Here is a 20,748-nt window from a genome sequence, read left to right on the forward strand (position 1 = left end):
GTAAGAGAGCATTTTGAATGTTCTCAACACAAAGAAATGATAACTATGTGAGGTGATGGATTTGCTAATTATACTGATTAGATCATTACACAATATAAACATATATTGAAATGCTACATTTTATCCCATATGTATGTACAATTATTATGCGTCAATTAAAAAATAAAATAACCATGATCAATATGCAAAGGACTTGTATTAGTCCATTTTCACATTGCTATAAAGAACTACCTGAGACTGGATAATTTATAAGGAAAGGAGGTTTAATTGACTCACAGTTCTGCAGGCTCTACGGAAAGCATGGCTGGGAAGGCCTCAGGAAGCTTACAATCATTGTGGAAAGTGAAGCGAAAGCAGTCACATCTTACATGGCCAGAGAAGGAGGAATAGAGCGAAGGGAAAAGTGCTATACACTTTTAAACAACCAGATCTCATGAGACCTCACTATCACAAGAACAGCAAAGGGGAAGTCTGCCCCCATGATCCAATCACTTCCCACCAAGACCCTCCTCCAACACTGGGGATGACAATTCAACATAAGATTTGGGCAGGGATGCAAATCCAAACCATATCAGGACTCTATTGGAAAGAATGGACAATATGCAACAGCAGGTAAGTAGTGTAAGGAGAGAGATGGAAACTCTAAGAAAGAATCAAAATAAAATGTGAGAAATCAGAAACATTGCAGCAGAAATGAAAAAAAAAAAGTCTTTGATGACCTCCTCAGTAGACAGGATAGGGTCAAGAAAATAATCCACAAGCTTGAAAATGTGTTAGTAGAAACTTACCAAACTAGAAGCAAAGAGAAAAATGAAAGAAAAAGAACAGAGTATCTAAGAACTGTGCAACAATTACAACAGCTGTAACATACAAAAAGGGAATATCAGAATGGGAAGGAGAAAAAGAAAGAGAATAAATAATTTGAAGTAAAATGGCTGATGATTTTCCAAAATTAATGACAGACAGATAACAAACCAAAAATTTAGGAAGCTCATAAAAGACCAAGAAGGACAAACACCACAAAATCTACACCTTGACATATCATATTCAAACTGTGGAAAATCAAAGAAAATATTGAAAAAAGTCAGAGGAAAAAATAATACCTTACCTGTGAAGAATCAAAAATAAGAATTACACTAGACTTCTCTTCACAAACTATGCAAGCAAGAAAAAAGTGGAAAGAAGTATTTAAAGTGTTGAAAGAAGAGAAAAAAATCCCCACTAATCTAGTATTCTTTATCCAGTGACATTATTCTTCAAACCAAAGAGAAAGAAAGATGTTCTCAGACAAGCAAAAATTGAGGATCTTGTCAGTAGTAGACCTGCCTTACAAGAAATGTTTAAAGAATTTCTTCAGAAAAAAAGAAAATTTTATGTTACAAAATTAGTTCTATATAAAGAAGAATAAATAAATAATGAAATCCTTTATTTTTCTTATTCTTAATTGATGTAATATATAACTACTGGTTCACACTAATAATGCAACAATATATTGTGATTATAGCTCATGGATAAGTTAAATAAATGACTGAATAAAAATAAAAACACAACATCTTTAAAAGTTTATAATGCAGCTGAACTGTGCTTATACAGAAAATTATAACGTTAAGAGTCAAAAATAGAATATCAGAAAATTATGTAATCAATGATCTAAGCTGCCATCTGAGGAAGCTAGAAGTTTAAGAAAAAAATGAACTCAAAGTATGCGACTATTACTACAGAAAAAGGTCAATAAAAAGGGTCAATCCATCAAGAAGATATAGCAATGATAAATGTAAAACCACTCCAAAAGATGTAAAACAAACACAGAATTTTAAGAACAAATAGACAAGCCAACAATAATATTTGGAGACTTCAATATCCTGCTTTTTATAATGAATAGAAAAACTAGACAGAAGATTAGTAAGAAAATAAAAGACTTTTTATTTATTTATTTATTTATTTTTCTGGACGGAGTCTTGCTTGGCCACCCAGGCTGGAGTGCAGTGGTGTGATCTCGGCTCACTGCAAACTCCATCTCCCAGTTTCACACCATTCTTCTGCCTCAGCCTCCCGAGTAGCTGGGACTACAGGCGCCCCCCACCATGCCCAGCTAATTTTTTTGTATTTTTAGTAGAAATAGGGTTTCAACATGTTAGCCAGGATGGTCTCGATCTCCTGACCTTGTGATTCGCCTGCCTTGGCCTCCCAAAGTGCTGGGGTTACAGGCGTGAGCCACCGTGCCCAGTCAAAAAGACTTTTTAGATGCCACAAATCAACAAGACCTAATAGACATCAATTCTACCGAATAAAAGTAGAATAAACATTTTTCTCAAGCACACTTGGCAATTGCTGCAGGATAGACCATATGTTAGGCCACAAAATAAGGCTTAATAATTTTTTTCTTTTTGAAACGTGGTCTTACTCTATCTATCACCCAGGCTAGAGTACAGTAGCATGATCATAGCTCACTGCAGCTTCAAACTATTGGGCCCAAGGAATCTTTCCACCTCAGCCTCCCAGGGACTACAGGCACACAACACAAGCAGCCAATTTTTACAAATTTTTTGTAGAGACTGGGTCTCACTATGTTGAGAAGACTGGTCTCAATCTCCTGGACTCAAGCAATCCTCTTGCCTCTAGACAATGTTTAATGTTTGCTGCCACAAACATTAAGTTATTTCTAAATTATGGGTCACAATTGTATTTATTCTTGCATGCTGGATATTGTATGCCAGATATGTGTACAGTATGTTGAAAAGAGTTTGCCTTATGTTTTCTTCCTTTAAAAAGTGCTGAATGTTGTTCTGAAGACAGTTAATTTACTTATAACTTTCCTTGGTCCTGTTAATGCTTTGTTTTAGGTTTTCTTTTTGGAAGAAAGTGGGGATCTAGAATAATCCTTTTAAAAGGCAAGGTCCTTAATTCTAAAATGTGCCTTTTTTTATTGTCTCAATCTCCCAAAGTGCTAGGATTACAGGTGTGAGCCACCACACCTGGCCAGTCTCAATAAATGTAAAAAGATTGGAATCATAAAAGTATTATCTCTGACCAAAACAAAATAAAACCAAAAATAACAAACACAAATTAGAAAAGTCCACAAATATGTGAAAAATTAAACAATACATTCATAATCAATGGGTCAAACAAGAAATCAAAAATGAATTAGGGCTGGGTGCGGTGGCTCACGCCTATAATCCCAGAACTTTGGGAGGCTGAGACAGGCTGATCACTTGAGCTCAGGAGTTCAAGATCAGCCCAGGTAATATGGTGAAACCCCATCTACAAAAGATACAAAAACTAGCTGAGTGCAGTGGTGTGTGTTTGCAGTCCCAGCTACTCAGGAAGCTGAGATAGGAGAACCACTTGAGCGCAGGAGGTAGAGGGTGTAGTGAGTTGAGGTCATGCTATTGTACTCCACTCCAGGCAATGGGAGTGAAACTCTGTCTTAAAAAAAAAAAAAAAGAAAAAGAAAAAGTGAAATCAGAAAATATGTTGAGATGAGCAAAAATAAAATCGCAATATGTCAAAATATAATGGGATGCAGTCAAAGTTAATACTTAGAGAAAATGCATAGCAATGAAAGCCTATATAAAGAGAAGAAAAAGCCCAGTACGGTGGCACACACCTGTAGTCCTTGCTCCTTGGGAGGCTGATCAAGAGGATCACTTAAGCCCAGGATTTCAAGGCTGCAGTGAGCTATGACTGCACCACTGCACTCCAACCTGGGTGACAGAGCAAGATCCTGACTAAAGAAAAATAGAATGAAGAGTTCAAATCAGTAACATAATCTTCCACCATACAAAAAAAAAAAAAAACCAAATCAAGAAGAAGAAGAATTATTAGAACGTGAATAAATAGAATATAAAATAGAAACAATAGAGAAAAATCGATGAAATAAAAGGTTGATTCTTGGTAAAGATCAACAAAGTTGACAAACCTTTAGCTACACTGGCCAAGAGAAAAGAGAGAAGACTCCAGCTTCACAAACACAGGCATGAAATAAGGAATATTACTACTGATTTTATGGAAATTGGAAAGATTATACTGTTAAACAATTGTAGAGCAACAGTTAGAAATCTAGATGCAAAGGAAATATCCCTACCTAGCAAGACACAAGCCATAGAAACTGGCTCAGGAAAAAAAAAAAAAAAAACAGAAAAATTGAATAGATCTACAACAAATATACAGCTTGATCATAAAACTTCCCATAAGAAAATTCAGGGCCAGATGGCTTCACTGGTACATTTTACCAAATGTTATTTCCCAAATTTTCTCAGAAAATAAAAGGACAGAATATTTCCCTACTTATTCTTTTTCTTTCTTTTTTTGTTTAACTACCCCACCCCAGTTCCCTATTTATACTATTAGACCAGTATTACCTTGACAACAAATCCTGACCAAAAAAACATAAACTACAAAACAATATCACTTTTGCTATAGATGTAAAGATTTTTGACACAACACTAGCAAACTGAATCCAGCATATTAGAAAAATGATGGTAAACCTGATAAAGTGGGATTTATCCCATTAATGCAAAGTTAGTCCAATATATGAAATTAGTGTAAATCACTGTATTAATAAAGATAAAAACCACAGTATCATCAAAATGCCAAGCATTTGACAAAATCCAGCACAATTTCATAATAAAAACACTCCAAGAACTAGGAATAGAAAGCAACTTCCTCACACTGATAACTTTATACATGAAAAACCCTCAGTATACTTAATGTTGAGAGACTGAAAGCTTTCCCAAGATAAGGAGCTAGACAAGGTTGTCCACTTGTACTACTTCTATTCAACATCGTATTGGAAGTGCTTGCCAGGGAAGTCAGGCAAGTAAAGGAAATAAAAGTTATCCATATTGGAAATGAAGAAGTAAAACTATTCACAAATGACATGATCTGGTACACATAAAAGTGTAAAGAATCCACACACATACAAAACAACACACTAGATCTAATAAAACAATTCAGCAAGATTCAGCATACAAGACTGATATACAAATATGATGGAAATGGCAAAACATCACTGAAAGAAACCAAAGGCCGAAATAAATGGTAAAACATTGCATGTCATGGATTGGGAGATTTAACATTGCTTAAGTGGCAATAATCTCCTAATTAACCTACAGATTCCTCAAAATCTCTACAAAATCCCAGCTGGCATTGTGCAGAAATTGACAAGCTTATTCTAAAATTCAGATGAAAATACAAGGAACCCACAATAGCCCAAACAATCTTGAAAAAAAAAAAAACAAAGATGAAAGACTCATACTTCCTTTCTAAATTTAAAATCTACTACAAAGCTATGTGTGGTACTGGAATAAGGATAGATGTATAAATCATTGGAGTGTAACTGAGAGTCCATAATTAAATTCATACATATAGAGTCAATTAGAGTGGATTTTCTAATTTGCATGAGGAAAATGTTTTGGAATCAGTAATAGCAGTTGCACAACTTGGTGGATATATTAAAAGTACACTAAATTGTTCACTTCAAAAGGAAAATTTTATGGTATGTAAATTATATTGGTTTTTATTTTATAAAAGAAAAGTTGCATGTAAAGAGGCCAACTTTAACCCCACAATGACAAAAACAAAACAACTCTTTTTCTGTAGGAGGTCTCAAAGACCATCACTGGTTCAATAGTTCACTAGAAGGATTCAAAAGTCTCTGGATATAGTTTCATTCATAGCTATGACTTACAAAACAACAGCAGTAAAGGGAAAAGGCACATGGGGCAAGGTAAGAAAGAAACCAGGTGCAAGTCAAGAATCTCTGCCACTGGAGTCAAACAGTACACATTTAATTCTTTTAAGTTTAAACTGTGACAACCTATGTGAAGTGTTTTCTAACCAGTTAGGAAACTGTGGGGACACTGCAAAAATCCAACAGCCAAGATGGCAGTCAAGAGCCAACCATGAAGATAGACCTCTCTCAGGTCTGCTATGTTAACACTGTTGTGCACACTGGTCCTTTAGAAAATCATAAAAATGTGGCACATACACACCATGGAATACTATACAGTCATAAAATAGGATGAATTTATGTCTTTTGCAGGGACATGGATGTATTGTATTAGTCTGTTCTCACACTGCTAATAGAGACATACCCGATACTGGGTAATTTATAAAGGCAACAGGTTTAATTGACTCACAGTTCCACATGGCCGGGGGGGTCTCACAATCATGGTGAAAGGTGAATGAGAAGCAAAATCACATCTTACATGGCATCAGGCAAGAGAGAGTGAGCAGGGGAACTCCCCATTATAAAACCATCAGATCTTGTGAGACATATTCACTGTCATGAGACCAGCACAGGAAAGATCCATCCCCATGATTCAATTACCTCCCACTGGGTCTTCCCTACAACACATGGGAATGATGGGAGCTACCATTCAAGATGAGATTTGGGTGTGGACACAGCCACAGCATATCATTGGTTAAGCCAAATTGATCAAGAATAAAGAAGAGAAGACCAAGAATGAATGATAGAGTGGACATCACAACAGCTCCTACAGACATTAAAATAATAATAAAGACCATTATGAACAACTATATACCAAAAATTTAACAGCTTAGATGAAATAAATAAATTCTTGAAAGATACAATTACTAAAATGACTCAAGGAGGAACTTTCAAAATCTGAATTTCTGCATATCTATACATGTAATTGAATTAGTAATTTTTTCCTCCCAAATTCTTTATTGTGTATTTCCTAAAATTAAAGGCATTATTCTACATAACCATAATACAGCTATAGAAAACGGGGAATTAACATTCATACATTACTCACATCTAATGCTTAGATTCTATTCATATTTTATCACATATCCCAGCAACATCCCTTATAGCAAAAGGAACTGGTTCAGAATAAAGCACTACATTTTAGTTGTCAAGCCCTCTAGTCTCCTTCAGGTTGGAAGATTATCTCAATCTTTCCTTAACTGTCATGACTGATACTCCTAAAGATTGTATACCAGTTATTTTACACAAAGTCCCTCAATTTGGGGGTTTTCTGATGTTTCCTCATACTTAGATTCAGATTGTACATCTTTGGCAAGAATATCACAAAATTAATGTGTGTTTGCATTATATCCTATCAGGTAGTACCCATTATTTATTTGGCCCACTACTGGTAATGTTAACTTTGATCAGTTAATTAAGATGGTATCATCCAAGCTTCTCCACTGTACTCTCCGCATATGCACTTGTAATTAAAAAGTGTTTTGGGAGGAGGTACTTCGTTTTCTCTTGTTTGTTTTATTTACATATTTATTTATTTATTTATATTATTTTACTTGAAGTCCTAGGGTACATGTGCACAACGTGCAGGTTTGTTACACATGTATACATGTGCCATGTTGGTGTGCTGCACCCACTAACTCGTCATTTACATTAAGTATATCTCCTAATGCTATCCCTCCCCACTCCCCCAATTCCATGACAGGCCCCAGTGTGTGGTGTTCCCCACCCTGCGTCCAAGTGTTCTCATTGTTCGGTTCCCACCTATGAGTGAGAACATGCGGTGTTTGGTTTTCTGACCTTGTAATAGTTGGCTCAGAATGATGGTTTCCAGCTTCATCCATATCCCTATAAAGGACATGAACTCATCCTTTTATATGGCTGCATAGTATTCCATGGTGTATATATGCCACATTTTCTTAATCCAGTCTAGCATTGATGGACATTTGGGTTGGTTCCAAGTCTTTGCTATTGTAAATAGTGCCACAATAAACATACATGTGCATGTGTCTTTATAGCAGCATGATTTATAATCCTTTGGGTATATGCCCAGTAATGGGATGGCTGGGTCTAATGATGTTTCCAGTTCTAGATCCTTGAGGAATCACCACACTGTCTTCCACAATGGTTGAAGTAGTTTACAGTCCCACTAACCGTGTAAAACCATTCCAATTTCTCCACATCCTCTCCAGCACCTGTTCTTTACTGACTTTTTAATGATCGCCATTCTGACTGCTGTGAGATGGTATCTCATTGTGGTTTTGATTTGCATTTCTCTGATGGCGAGTGATGATGAGCATTTTTTCATGTGTCTGTTGGCTGAATAAATGTCTTCTTTTGAGAAGCGTCTATTCATATCCTTTCCCCACTTTTTAATGGGGTTGTTTGATTTTTTTCTTGTAAATTTTTTTAAGTTTCTTGTAAGTTCTGGATATTAGCCCTTTGTCAGATGGGTAGATTGCAAAAATTTTCTCCCATTCTGTAGGTTGCCTGTTCACTCTGATGGTAGTTTCTTTTGCTGTGCAGAAGCTTTTTAGTTTAATTAGATCCCAATTGTCAATTTTGGCTTTTGTTGCCATTGCTTTTGGTGTTTTAGTCGTGAAGTCCTTGTCCATGCCTATGTCCTGAATGGTATTACCTAGGTTTTCTTCTAGAGTTTTTATGGTTTTAGTTCTAACATTCAAGTATTTGATCCATCTTGAATTAATTTTTGTATAAGGTGTAAGCAAGGGATCCAGTTTCAGTTTTCTACATATGGCTAGCCAGTTTTCCCAGCACCATTTATTAAATAGGGAATCCTTTCCCCATTTCTTGTTTTTGTCATGTTTGTCAAAGATCATATGGTCATAGATGTGTGGTAATTTTTCTGAGGGCTCCATTCTGTTCCGTTGGTCTATATCTCTGTTTTGGTATCAGTATAATGCTGTTTTGGTTACTGTAGCCTTGTAGTATAGCTTGAAGTCAGGTAGCGTGATGCCTCCAGCTTTGTTCTTTTGGCTTAGGATTGTCTTGACAATGCAGGCTTTTTTGGTTCCATATGAACTTTAAAGTAGTTTTTTCCAATTCCATGAAGAAAGTCATTGGTAGCTTGAAGGGGATGGCATTGAATCTATAAATTACCCTGGGCAGTATGGCCATTTTCACAATATTGATTCCTCCTATCCACGAGCATGGAATGTTCTTCCATTTGTTTGAGTCCTCTTTTATTTCATTTAGCAGTGGTTTGTAGTTCTCCTTGAAGAGGTCCTCCACTTCCTTTGTAAGTTGGATTCCTAGGTATTTTATTCTCTTCGAAGCAATTGTGAAAGGGAGTTCACTCATAATTTGACTCTCTGTTTGTCTGTTCTTGGTGTATACGAATGCTGGTGATTTTTGCACATTGATTTTGTATCCTGAGACTTTGCTGAAGTTGCTTATCAGCTTAAGGAGATTTTGGGCTGAGATGATGGGGTTTCCTAAATATACAATCATGTCATCTGCAATCAGGGACACTTAGACTTCCTCTTTTCCTAATTGAATACCCTTTAATTCTTTCTCTTGCCTGATTGCCCTGGCCAGAACTTCCAATACTATATTGAATAGGAGTGGTGAGAGAGGGCATCCTTGTCTTGTGCCAGTTTTCAAAGGGAATGCTTCCAGTTTTTGCATATTCAGTATGATATTGGCTATGGGTTTTTCAGAAATTGCTCTTATTATTTTGAGATATGTTCCATCAACACCTAGTTATTGAGAGTTTTTAGCATGAAGGGCTGTTGAATTTTGTCAAAGGCCTTTTCTGCATCTATTGAGATAATCATGTGGTTTTTGTCTTTGGTTCTGTTTATATGATGGATTACACTTATTGATTTGCATATGTTGAACCAGCCTTACATCCCAGGGATGAAGCCAACTTGATCGTGGTGGATAAGCTTTTTGATGTGCTGCTGGATTCAGTTTGCCAGTATTTTATTGAGACAGGCCAACATTCAAATTCAAGAAATATAGAGAACACCATAAAGTTATTCCATGAGAAGAGCAACCCCAAGACACATAATTGTCAGATTCACTAAGGTTGAAATGAGGGAAATAATGTTAAGGGCAGCCAGAGAGAAAGGTCGGGTTACCCACAAAGGGAAGCCCATCTGACTAACAGCAGATCTCTCGGCAGAAACCCTACAAGTCAAAAGAGAGTGGGGGCCAATATTTAGCATTCTTTAAGAAAAGAATTTTCAACCCAGAATTTCATATCCAGCCAAACTAAGCTTAGCTAAACTAAGTGAAGGAGAAATAAAATCCTTTACAGACAAGTAAATGCTGAGAGATTTTGTGTCACTACCAGGCCTGCTTTAAAAGAGCTCCTGAAGGAAGCACTAAACATGAAAAGGAAAACCAGTACCAGCCACTGCAAAAACATGCCAAGTTGTAAAGATCATTGATGCTGTGAAGAAACTGCATCAATTAATGGGCAAAATAACCAGCTAACATCATAATGACAGGATCAAATTCACACATAACAATATTAACCTTAAATGTAAATGGGCTAAATGTCCCAATTAAAAGACACAGAGTGGCAAATTGGATAAAGAGTCAAGACCCATCAGTGTGCTGTATTCAGGAGACCCATCTCACATGCAGAGACCCACATAGGCTCAAAATAAAGGGATAGAGGAATATTTACCAAGCAAATGGAAAGAAAAAAAAAGCAGTGGTTACAAACCTAGTCTCTGAATAAACAGACTTTAAACCAACAAAGATTAAAAAAGACAAAGAAGGGCATTACATATTGGTAAAGGGATCAATGCAACAAGAACTAACTATCCTAAACATATATGCGCCCAAACAGGAACAGCCAGATTCATAAAGGAAGTCCTTAGATACCTACAAGGAAACTTAGACTCCCACACAATAATAATGAAAGACTTTAACACCCCACTGTCAATATTAGATAGATCAATGAGACAGAAGGTTAAGAAAGAGATCCAGGACTTGAATTCAGCTCTGCACCAAGCGGACCTAATAGACATCTACAGAACTCTCTACCCCAAATCAACAGAATATACATTCTTCTCAGCACCACATCACACTTATTCCAAAATAGACCACATAATTGGAAGTAAAGCACTCCTCAGCAAATGTACAAGAAAGGAAATTATAACCAACTGTCTCTCAGACCACAGTGCAATCAAACTAGAACTCAGGACTAAGAAACTCAATCAAAACTGCTCAACTACATGGAAACTGAATAATCTGCTCCTGAATGACTACTGGGTACATAACGAAACGAAGGCAGAAATAAAGATGTTCTTTGAAACCAATGAGAACAAAGATACAACATACCAGAATCTCTGGTACACATTTAAAGCAATGTGTAGAGCGAAATTTATAGCACTAAATGCCCACAAGACAAAGCTGGAAAGATCTAAAATTGACACTCTAACATCACAATTAAAAGAACTAGAGAAGCAAGAGCAAACACATTCCAAAGCTAGCAGAAGGCAAGAAATAACTAAGATCAGAGCAGAACTGAAGGAGATAGAGACACAAAAAACTCTCCAAAAAATCAATGAATCCAGGAGTTGGTTTTTGAAAAGATCAATAAAATTGATAGACCGCTAGCAAGACTAATAAAGAAGAAAAGAGAGAAGAATCAAATAGACGCAATAAAAAATGATAAAGGGGATATCACCACCGACCCCACAGAAATACCAACTACCATCAGAGAATACTATAAACACCTCTACGCAAATAAACTAGAAAATCTAGAAGAAATGGATAAATTCCTAGACACTTACACTCTCCCAAGACTAAACCAGGAAGAATTTGAATATCTGAATAGACAAATAACAGGCTCTTAAATTGAGGCAATAATTAATAGCCTAGCAACACAAACAAGTCCAAGACCAGACAGAGTCACAGCTGAATTCTACTAGAGGTACAAAGAAGAGCTGGTACCAGTCCTTCTGAAACTATTCCAATCAATAGAAAAAGAGGGACTCCTCCCCAACTCATTTTATAAGGCCAGCATCATCCTGATACCAAAGCCTGGCAGAGGCACAACAAAAAAGACAATTTTAGACCATTATCCCTGATGAACATCAATGCGAAAATCCTCAATAAAATACTGGCAAAGCAAATCCAGCAGCACATCAAAAACCTTATCCACCATAGTCAAGTCAGCTCTATCCCTGAGATGTAAGACCAATGGAACAGAACAGAGCACTCAGAAATAACACCACACATCTACAACCATCTGATCTTTGACAAACCTGACAAAAACAAGACAGGATTCCCTATTTAATAAATGGTGCTGGGAAAACTGGCTAGCTATATGTAGAAAGCTGAAAGTGGATCCCTTGCTTACACCTTATACAAAAATTAATTCAAGATGGATCAAAGACTTAAATGTTAGAACTAAAACCATAAAAACTCTAGAAGAAAACCTAGGTAATACCATTCAGGACATAGGCATGGGCAAGTACTTCATGACTAAAACACCAAAAGCAATGGCAACAAAAGCCAAAATTGACAATTGGGATCTAATTAAACTAAAAAGCTTCTGCACAGCAAAAGAAACTACCATCAGAGTGAACAGGCAACCTACAGAATGGGAGAAAATTTTTGCAATCTACCCATCTGACAAAGGGCTAATATTCAGAATTTACAAGGAACTTAAACAAAATTTATAAGAAAAAACACAAACAACCCCATCAAAAAGTGGGCAAAGGATATATGAACAGACACTTTTCAAAAGAACACATTTATTCAACCAACAGACACATGAAAAAATGCTCATTATCACTGGTAATCAGAGAAATGCAAATCAAAACCACAATGAAATACCATCTCACACCAGTTAGAATGGCGATCATTAAAAAGTCGGTAAACAACAGATGCTAGAGAGGATGTGCACAAATAGGAATGCATTCCATTTTTGGTGGGAGTGTAAATTAGTTCAACCATTGTGGAAGATTCCTCAAGGATCTAGAACTAGAAACACCATTTGACCCAGCCATCCCATTACTGGGTATATACCCAAAGCATTATAAATCATGCTTCTATAAAGACACATGCACACGTATGTTTATTGTGGCACTATTCACAATAGCAAAGACTTGGAACCAACCCAAATGTCCATCAATGCTAGACTGGATTAAGAAAATGTGGTACATATACACCATGGAATACTATGCAGCCATAAAAAAGGATGAGTTCATGTCCTTTGCAGGGACATGGACGAAGCTGGAAACCATCATTCTCAGCAAACTATCACAAGGACAGAAAACCAAACACTCATAGGTGGGAACTGAGCAATGAGAACACTTGGATACAGGGTGGGGAACATCACACACCTGGGCCAGTGGGGAGGTGGGGGACTGGGGGAGGGATAGCATTAAGAGAAATATTTAATGTTAATGATGAGTTGATGGGTGCAGCAAACCAACGTGACACATGTATACCTATGTAACAAACCTGCACATTGTGCACATGTACCCTAGAACTTAAAGTGTATTTTAAAAAAATACTACACAAAGGGTACATAATGCTGCACAAATTCTTTCAGAAAAAATGAGGAGGAAAGATAAGAAGGGGAAAAACATCCCAGTTAATTTAGTGAAGCTACTATTACCTGCTACTGAAGACAGACAAAAATACTCTAAGAAAACTGCAGAACAATACTCTCACAGAAACAAAAAATTTTAACAAAATTTTGGCAAATTAAATCTAGCAATATGCAGAAAAAGACAATAATCCAATAAAAAGGGCTTATCCTAGGAATGCAAGGGTTGTCAAATATACAAATATCAAAAAATGCAATATATCATATTAATAGAACAAATTTTTCCTATGAATATCTCAATAGAGGCAGGAACAAGCATGTGATAAAATTCAACACCAATTAATGACAAAAAATTCTCAGCAAACTAATAAAAGAAGAGATATCCTTAAATTGACAAAAGGCATCTTAAAAAATAAAACCTACAGTTAACACATTTAACTGTGAAAGGCTGAATTTTTTCTATCTAAAAATCAGAAAAATATCAATGAACATTGCTTTTCCTAATTTCTATTGACCATTGTACCAGGGAGCCTAGCCCGTGGAATAAAATAACAAATCGTAACAACAACAACAAAAATAAACAGATTGGGAAGAAGTAAAACTGTCCTTATTCACAGAATTCATGTATATTAAAAAATCCTAAGGAGTCTGCAAAAAAATGGCTTCTGTAACTTAATAGGTTAATTGAACAAAGATGCAGGATAGAAGATGTAAATGAAGATGATATATCCAGCAAGATCAGTCACCAGGACTCTTACTATCGTTAAGAAGTCAATTTTCTCCAAATTTATAGACTCAACAAAATCTCAGTAACTTTTTTATAGAAACTGACAAATTTATTCTAAAATTTATATGGAAAAGCAAAGATCTAGAATAGCCAAAACAACTTTTAAAAAGAATGAAGTCAAAAGGATACCTGATTCTAATGGATATAATAAAGCTACAGTAACCAATGCAATATAATATTTGCATAAGTATAGATGTATTAGGAAAATAGAACTGAATAGAAAGCCTCTAAATAGACTCAGAAAGAGATCAGAGCTTCCACAAAACTACCAAGATAATTTAATGGATTAAAGGGCACTGTTTTCAGTAAACTATACTGGAATAAAGCATTTTTTTCTATATGAAAAAAATTTTAAACTTGATCCTTTCATACACTAAAACAATTCATTCAAAATGGATCAGAGACCTAAACATGAGAGTTAAACTGTAAAACTTCTAGAAAAAAGCAAAGTAGAAAACCTTCATGACGTTGAGTTAGGCAATAGTTTCCATGATAAAAACCAAAAAGAATGAATCATTTAAAAGATTAATAAGTTATACTTCATCAAAGTTGAAAGTTGAATCCTTTTTTCATCAAAAAGACACAGAAAAATATTCAAAAGCAAACCACGAATTGGGAGAAAATATTTGTAAATATTTACTCAACAAAAGGCTTGCATCCAGATTGTATAAAGAACACTACACTCAGTAATAAGGGAAACAACCCAATTTATTAAAGGGCACTTCACAAGCAAAGACACACAAATGGATAAAAAGCATATAAACAGATGTTCAAGACAATTGGTCATTGGGGAAATGAAATTAAAATCACAGTGAGTCCCAGCACTATGGGAGACCGAGATGGGCGGATCACGAGGTCAGGAGATCGAGACCATGCTGGCTAACACGGTGAAACCCCGTCTCTACTAAAAAATACAAAAAATTAGCTGGGCGAGGTGGCGGGTGCCTGTAGTCCCAGCTACTCAGGAGGCTGAGGCAGGAGAATGGCGTAAACCTGGGAGGCGGAGCTTGCAGTGAACTGAGATCCGGCCACTGCACTCCAGCCTGGGCGACAGAGCGAGACTCCGTCTCAAAAACAAACAAACAAACAAACAAACAAAAAAAGATCACAGTGAGATCCCATTAGACAATCACTGGAATAGCTAAAATGTTAAGAACTGACAATACTAACTATTAATAAGAATGTGGAACTGGAACTCATATATTGCTGACTGGTAAGATTGCAAATGGTACAGCCACTTTGTAATTTGGCAGTTTCTAGCAGGTACACTTAAATACTTATATAGCCCAGCAACTCTATTCCTAGTTATCTATCCAACAGAAACAAAAACATATGTCCACACAAATATGCATATGCAATTCCTCTTAACAGCATTATTTATAGTAGTCAAAAAAATATAGAAACAACCCAACTGTCCATCAACTACTGAGTGGATATAGTGGATAAAATTCCATTCGATGATACTATTCACAATAAAAAAGAACAAACTGTTAATACACACAACAACATGAATGAATCTCAAAACCATCAAGCTATTAAAAGAAGCCAGAAATAAAAAAAAAAAAAAAAAAACTAGAAACTGTATGATTCCATGTATATTAAATTTTAGGAAATGCAAAACTCTAATGACAGAAAGCAGGTTAAGGTCACCTAAGGCAGGAAGTAGGAGCAGCAAGTGACTGCAAAGGAGTATGAAAAAACTTTTAGTGTGATGGAAAAGTTCTAAAATTGATTGCATTGGCCAGGCACGGTGGCTTATGCCTGTTATCCCAGCACTTTGGGAGGCAAAGGTGGGTGGATCATCTGAAGTCAGGAGTTTGAGACCAGCGTGGCCAACATAGTGAAATCCCGTCTCTACTAAAAATACAAAAAAATTAGCCGGGCATTGTGGCAGGCACCTGTAATCCCAACTACAGGGAGGCAGAGGTTGCAGTGAGCCAAGATCACATCATTGCACTACAGCCTGGCAACAAGAGCAAGACTCAGTAGACTCAGTCTCAAAATTAATTAAATAAATAAATAATAAAATTGATTGCATTGGTGGTTGCATGTCTGTACATATTTACTAAAACTTATTGAATGACATACTTTGAAAAGTGTGAATTTTATTATATGTAAAGTATATCTAAATAAAGGAGAAGGAAGGATGGAGGGAGAGGGAGAAGAAGAGAGGAAGGGAGGGAAGAAAGGTCTGAGTCTGGTCATAAGGAAACATCAAATAGACCCAGATTGAAGTTCATCCTGCACTACAAAAAAAGCCATACTCTGTAAGACTTCCAAGGACATAAGACACAAGAAGAAAATATGAGGAAGTGTTACAGATTAAAGAAGACTTCTAAAATATGACAACTTAATGCAACATATGTCCCTGTATAGAATTTTGGCCCCAAAATGAAAAGAAGACAATATTGAGACAGCTGGCAATATCTGGATGGGACCACCAGTTCATAATTGGATGGTAGTATTGTACTGATATTCCTGTCTGTGAGGAGTGTATGATGGTTATGTAAGAGAGTGTCTCACTTTGGGAGTTGCACACTGGAGTAGTTAGCAGTAATGGTGCACCATGTCTGAAAAAGTGGGCATGTATAGGGAAAGAGAAGGTAAAGGAAAAAATGTGGTAAAATGTTAACAGATGAAGAATCTAGTTCACTCGCAGGGAAGCAGGTATTGTTTGTACTGCCTTTGCATTCCTTTTGCGTGTTTGAAATGATTTTAAAATTGTTTACAATGTAACTAAAAATAGATCAATTGACAAATAGAAAAATGAAGAAATATACCATTTTTATGAATGGAAGACTCAATATTATACCAAACTGAGCTAACTACCTATATGAAGTCAGTTAAGTTACAGAGCTAAAACCATATACTGTCAATCACTTGTTCAGAAACCTTCAATGGCTCCTCATTACCCATCTAATAAGGGGATTACACTAAATTAGATAATACTTGCAAAGCACCTTACTCATGATCCAACAGAGTGGGAAGTAAATACCTTTTATATCCTTTCAGAATTCTGTCTGGTATTTAAAGGCCTTCATAATCTAGGCATAATCTGTCTTTTCCTTCCTTTTAAAATTCATTTATGCACTGAATACGTATTTATTGAATGTCTTCTATACCTCAGTCACTAAGGAGACATGATGGATAATATAAATATAATTACCCCCTTATGGTGCCTAGATGAAACCATTATCTGGCCAAACTTGTCATTCACCGTTGTGAAACAAGCCTTTCTAAAACAAAACACTGATTCATTAACTCGCTTCCCTATTCAACAAATACTCTTTAACTTCATTCTGGCTTTCAAAACTGTACCTAACTATAAAGGCATAGTTCAAATGCTTGTTCTTCTAAGAAACTTCTTTGATAATCTCAAGACAAACTCGATGACTATGTGTTTGTTTTTCTAATATGGGTCTTACCACGTACAGCCTTCTGATTGCACTTACTTAGACCTAGCATCTTAGAGCAAAAAAGGGAACAAGTTTGTCAAATTCCAATGCCATCATTGAAAAGAGGCTAGTAAAGAATCTTGATGTAATAGGGGAGGTGAGAGCTGTGGCCAAGTAGAGAAGCATGCCAGGTCTAAAGGTGTTCAAATTCACCTTCTTCAAAATATATGAGCAAAAATAACACCCTCAAGTTTAGGTTCTCTGGTATAAATTCGTAGATGAGGAAACAAGATCCAATAGACAGTGGCTGAGTCAGAATGTCTCAAATGTATGAGCAGGAGCAGAAACCATTCAATGATCATAGACACCGTTTTCAACTTTATTTTAAACTCCAGGTGATTCAGCCCAGAACTTCTCAGAGTTGGTGACAAACAACGATAAATGACTCAACAACACCTCTCTGCAGCCGGCTATCTGGAAGCCTGGCCCTCATCACCCACAATGTGTAGGATGGACTGTGCCAAATCAGGTTCTGGAGGAGGTGAGGCACCGAAGCTCCTCCCAGCCGGTTAACCTGTTTTTGAAACCACCTTTGCAAAAATTGTAACTGAAGAAATTATGACAGTGAAAGAGATCAGACCTAATCCACTCCTTGCTTCTAACCTTTAAACTCCTTGTTCATTCCTGGGATTTAAACTCCTTGTTCATTCCTGAGCTTAGGTCGAACTAACTTTGGGAAGGAATTCATTTCATGGTTTGACTCTGAAACAAAATTGATAATAACCCTTTTCTGAAAAGATCTCCCTCTTGCCTGGGGACTAATCTGCCTTTGCAGGACTAACAAATCAGCTATAAGATTAGAAATTAAGGTTAGGGGTCATGCAGCCTCTGGCGCCAAGAGTCGGAACCTCCCCAAATTGCTCCCAGGGAAAACATCACTATTGTAAGACCCGAGATTGGTGCTTGAGATATTTTGCAGACCCTGCACTGGATGGATGAACTCACACCACCCAGACTGGCAATCTGGGTCAGCTACTTCTGCCATTCCACCCAGGAACAGAAGATGGCAAGAAAACCTGACTTCGGCCCCACTAGGACATCCCCAGGAACCTTGGACAGGTTCCTGACCAACCTGACCAATCAGCACTCCCCAGTTTCCGAGCAGCTGCCTGACAAATTATCTTTAAAAACTCTGATCCCATCCCAGAATGCTGGAGAGACTAATGTGAGCAATAATAAAACTCTGGTCTCCCGCACAGCCGGTTCTGCGTGTCTTACTCTTTCTCCATGGCAATTTCCCTTTCTTGATAAATCTGCTGTGTCTAGGCAGCGGGCAAGGTAAACCCATTGGTGGCTAAACTTTGATCAGACAACGCCTTGAGAAGTCAGACAGCAGCCTCAGGCTGGGCCACCCCAGGGCGTCCTCTGCCATCCTCCCTCTCCCACCTCCTCCGGTGCGGCCCCCTGCTGCCCTCGCCACAACACCCCGCGTCCTTCAGGCTCACCTTGACATAAGACCAGGATGCAGTAGAAAACCATGAAGCAGCGAATGTTATTGCAACACTCACAGCAGGGGCTGACTAGACAGCCCAAACCACAGGGCTGCTCCGAACTGTCATCCAGTTCTCCCGGCTTCCTGGAAACTGAGGACTTGTCTTTTTTCCTTTTTCGGAAACCGCCGAACCTTATCAAGGCCTCTGGAAGTAGTCTCAGATACCGGTATTTTTTCCCGTACTTCGAGGACTTAGAGGACTTCGAGGACTTTGAGGACTTCGAGGACTTCGGGGATTCCCTGGCCCTCGAGTCCTTAGCAGGCCGGGCCCGTGCGGCCTCCCGCGGCTCTACTCTTCCTGGGACTTCATACTGGTCCTCAGAGCGCCGGGCGACGTCTTTGGGCATGGCTCACTTTGGGCGCCTCCTGGCGACGCGGCCCAAGTGCTCTCTGCAGCCCGTCCTGTCTGGGCCAACCCAAAGGCCAGCCTGGCGAGGGCGTCGAAGGACTCAGTGGCCACAACGGGCTCTGGCAGCCCAAGCCTCCGGAGCGAACGTTTCTCCTAGGGCAGGAGGCAAACGTCCTCGCAGGGGGTTGACAGTTGAGAACTTCCAAGGCTGTTTTCCTTCTTTTCTTCCACATGCGAAAGGGAAAAAAAAAAAAAAAAAATGCTACAAGTAGGTTTTGATAACTGCTAACACAGACAAGGAGCACCAGAGTAATTTTAATGGCAGTCAAAGATTGCCAGTACTTATTTATTAAATAATACTCATTAGGAAGCATGGAAAAAAAAAGTGGAACTGTCTGTCCCCGGTTTCCCCAGACTTACTTTATTGTGGTGGCTTTCCAATGGAAATATCTCACTAGAAACAACCTGAAAATTGTTGAAGGACCAGGAGAGAGCAGAAGACATTGGAAAAACAAACAAACAAACAACCAAACAAAAAATTTCACCACAGTAAAAGATTTGGAGGCACAAATATCAGAAATCAATGTCCAAATGAATGTCCTTAAGTGAAGTGTTTTACACATAGAAATGATTGCCCTAGAAACTCTATCCCAACTCAAGAACACAAAAGATTATTATTTTCCACCTTAAATGAGGGCATGAGAAGCAGAGGATTATTTTTTCAGGTAAAAAGTTTATAGAAGAGAAAGAATGTAAGTGAAGAGTAGAAGAGTAGTAGGATATGAAACGTGGCTTTTTTTTTTTTTTTTTTTTTTTTTTTTTTAAGGAAAATGCAACTTCTTATTGGTTTTCTTTTCTTAGGCTGATATATAAGCTCTTTAGGCCATGTATATGTGGAGGGTGACTTTCCAGGAGAGGTGGCATTATCTTCTCTCCTATGGATTGGACATTGTGTTGCCAAAACCAATTCAGCTCTTCAACAAGATTCTGTGCTGCTCCAATAGTGCTGGCCTGGTAGACCAGGGAACGAAGAATTAAGAACCACGGACCTGAAGCCTGAGCTTGACTCTACATTGCTTCATGACAATAAATATAAACAAACAAACAAACAAACAAAAACCATAGGATTCCTAGGAGGTAGGAAAGACAGTGGGGAGTGGTGGACTCTTACTCTTGTGCTTCAAAACCAGAATGGGTACTGCTTGGGTGGAGAGAGGAAAAGACAACTCCATTAAAAATGAGTGGTACTGGGAATTTTGCTCCTACCCACAATATAGAAAGCCAAATAAAATGTAACCCCCACCCCAATAATAACAACAACAAAGCTGGATAATATGAAAAAATATTTCTTTTTCATCAGAGAGCTACATTGCTATAGCTATGGTTGCTGTAAAGCAACT

The 20,748-nt window shown here is 37.5% G+C and overlaps 1 protein-coding gene across 1 annotated transcript in view; it reads right to left on the reverse strand.

Moving 5' to 3' along the window:
• Positions 1-19,346, reverse strand: part of SLCO6A1 (solute carrier organic anion transporter family member 6A1) — a 140,454-nt gene extending 121,108 nt beyond the window's left edge. Inside the window, exon 1 of the mRNA XM_025389405.1 lies at positions 18,953-19,346. Within this exon, the coding sequence (XP_025245190.1) occupies positions 18,953-19,346 (394 nt within the window). The remainder of the gene's footprint in view (positions 1-18,952) is intronic.
• Between the last annotated feature and the right edge of the window lie 1,402 nt (positions 19,347-20,748).

This window comes from Theropithecus gelada, chromosome 6 (assembly GCF_003255815.1).
Source record: "Theropithecus gelada isolate Dixy chromosome 6, Tgel_1.0, whole genome shotgun sequence".
NCBI classification, from domain to species: domain Eukaryota; kingdom Metazoa; phylum Chordata; class Mammalia; order Primates; family Cercopithecidae; genus Theropithecus; species Theropithecus gelada.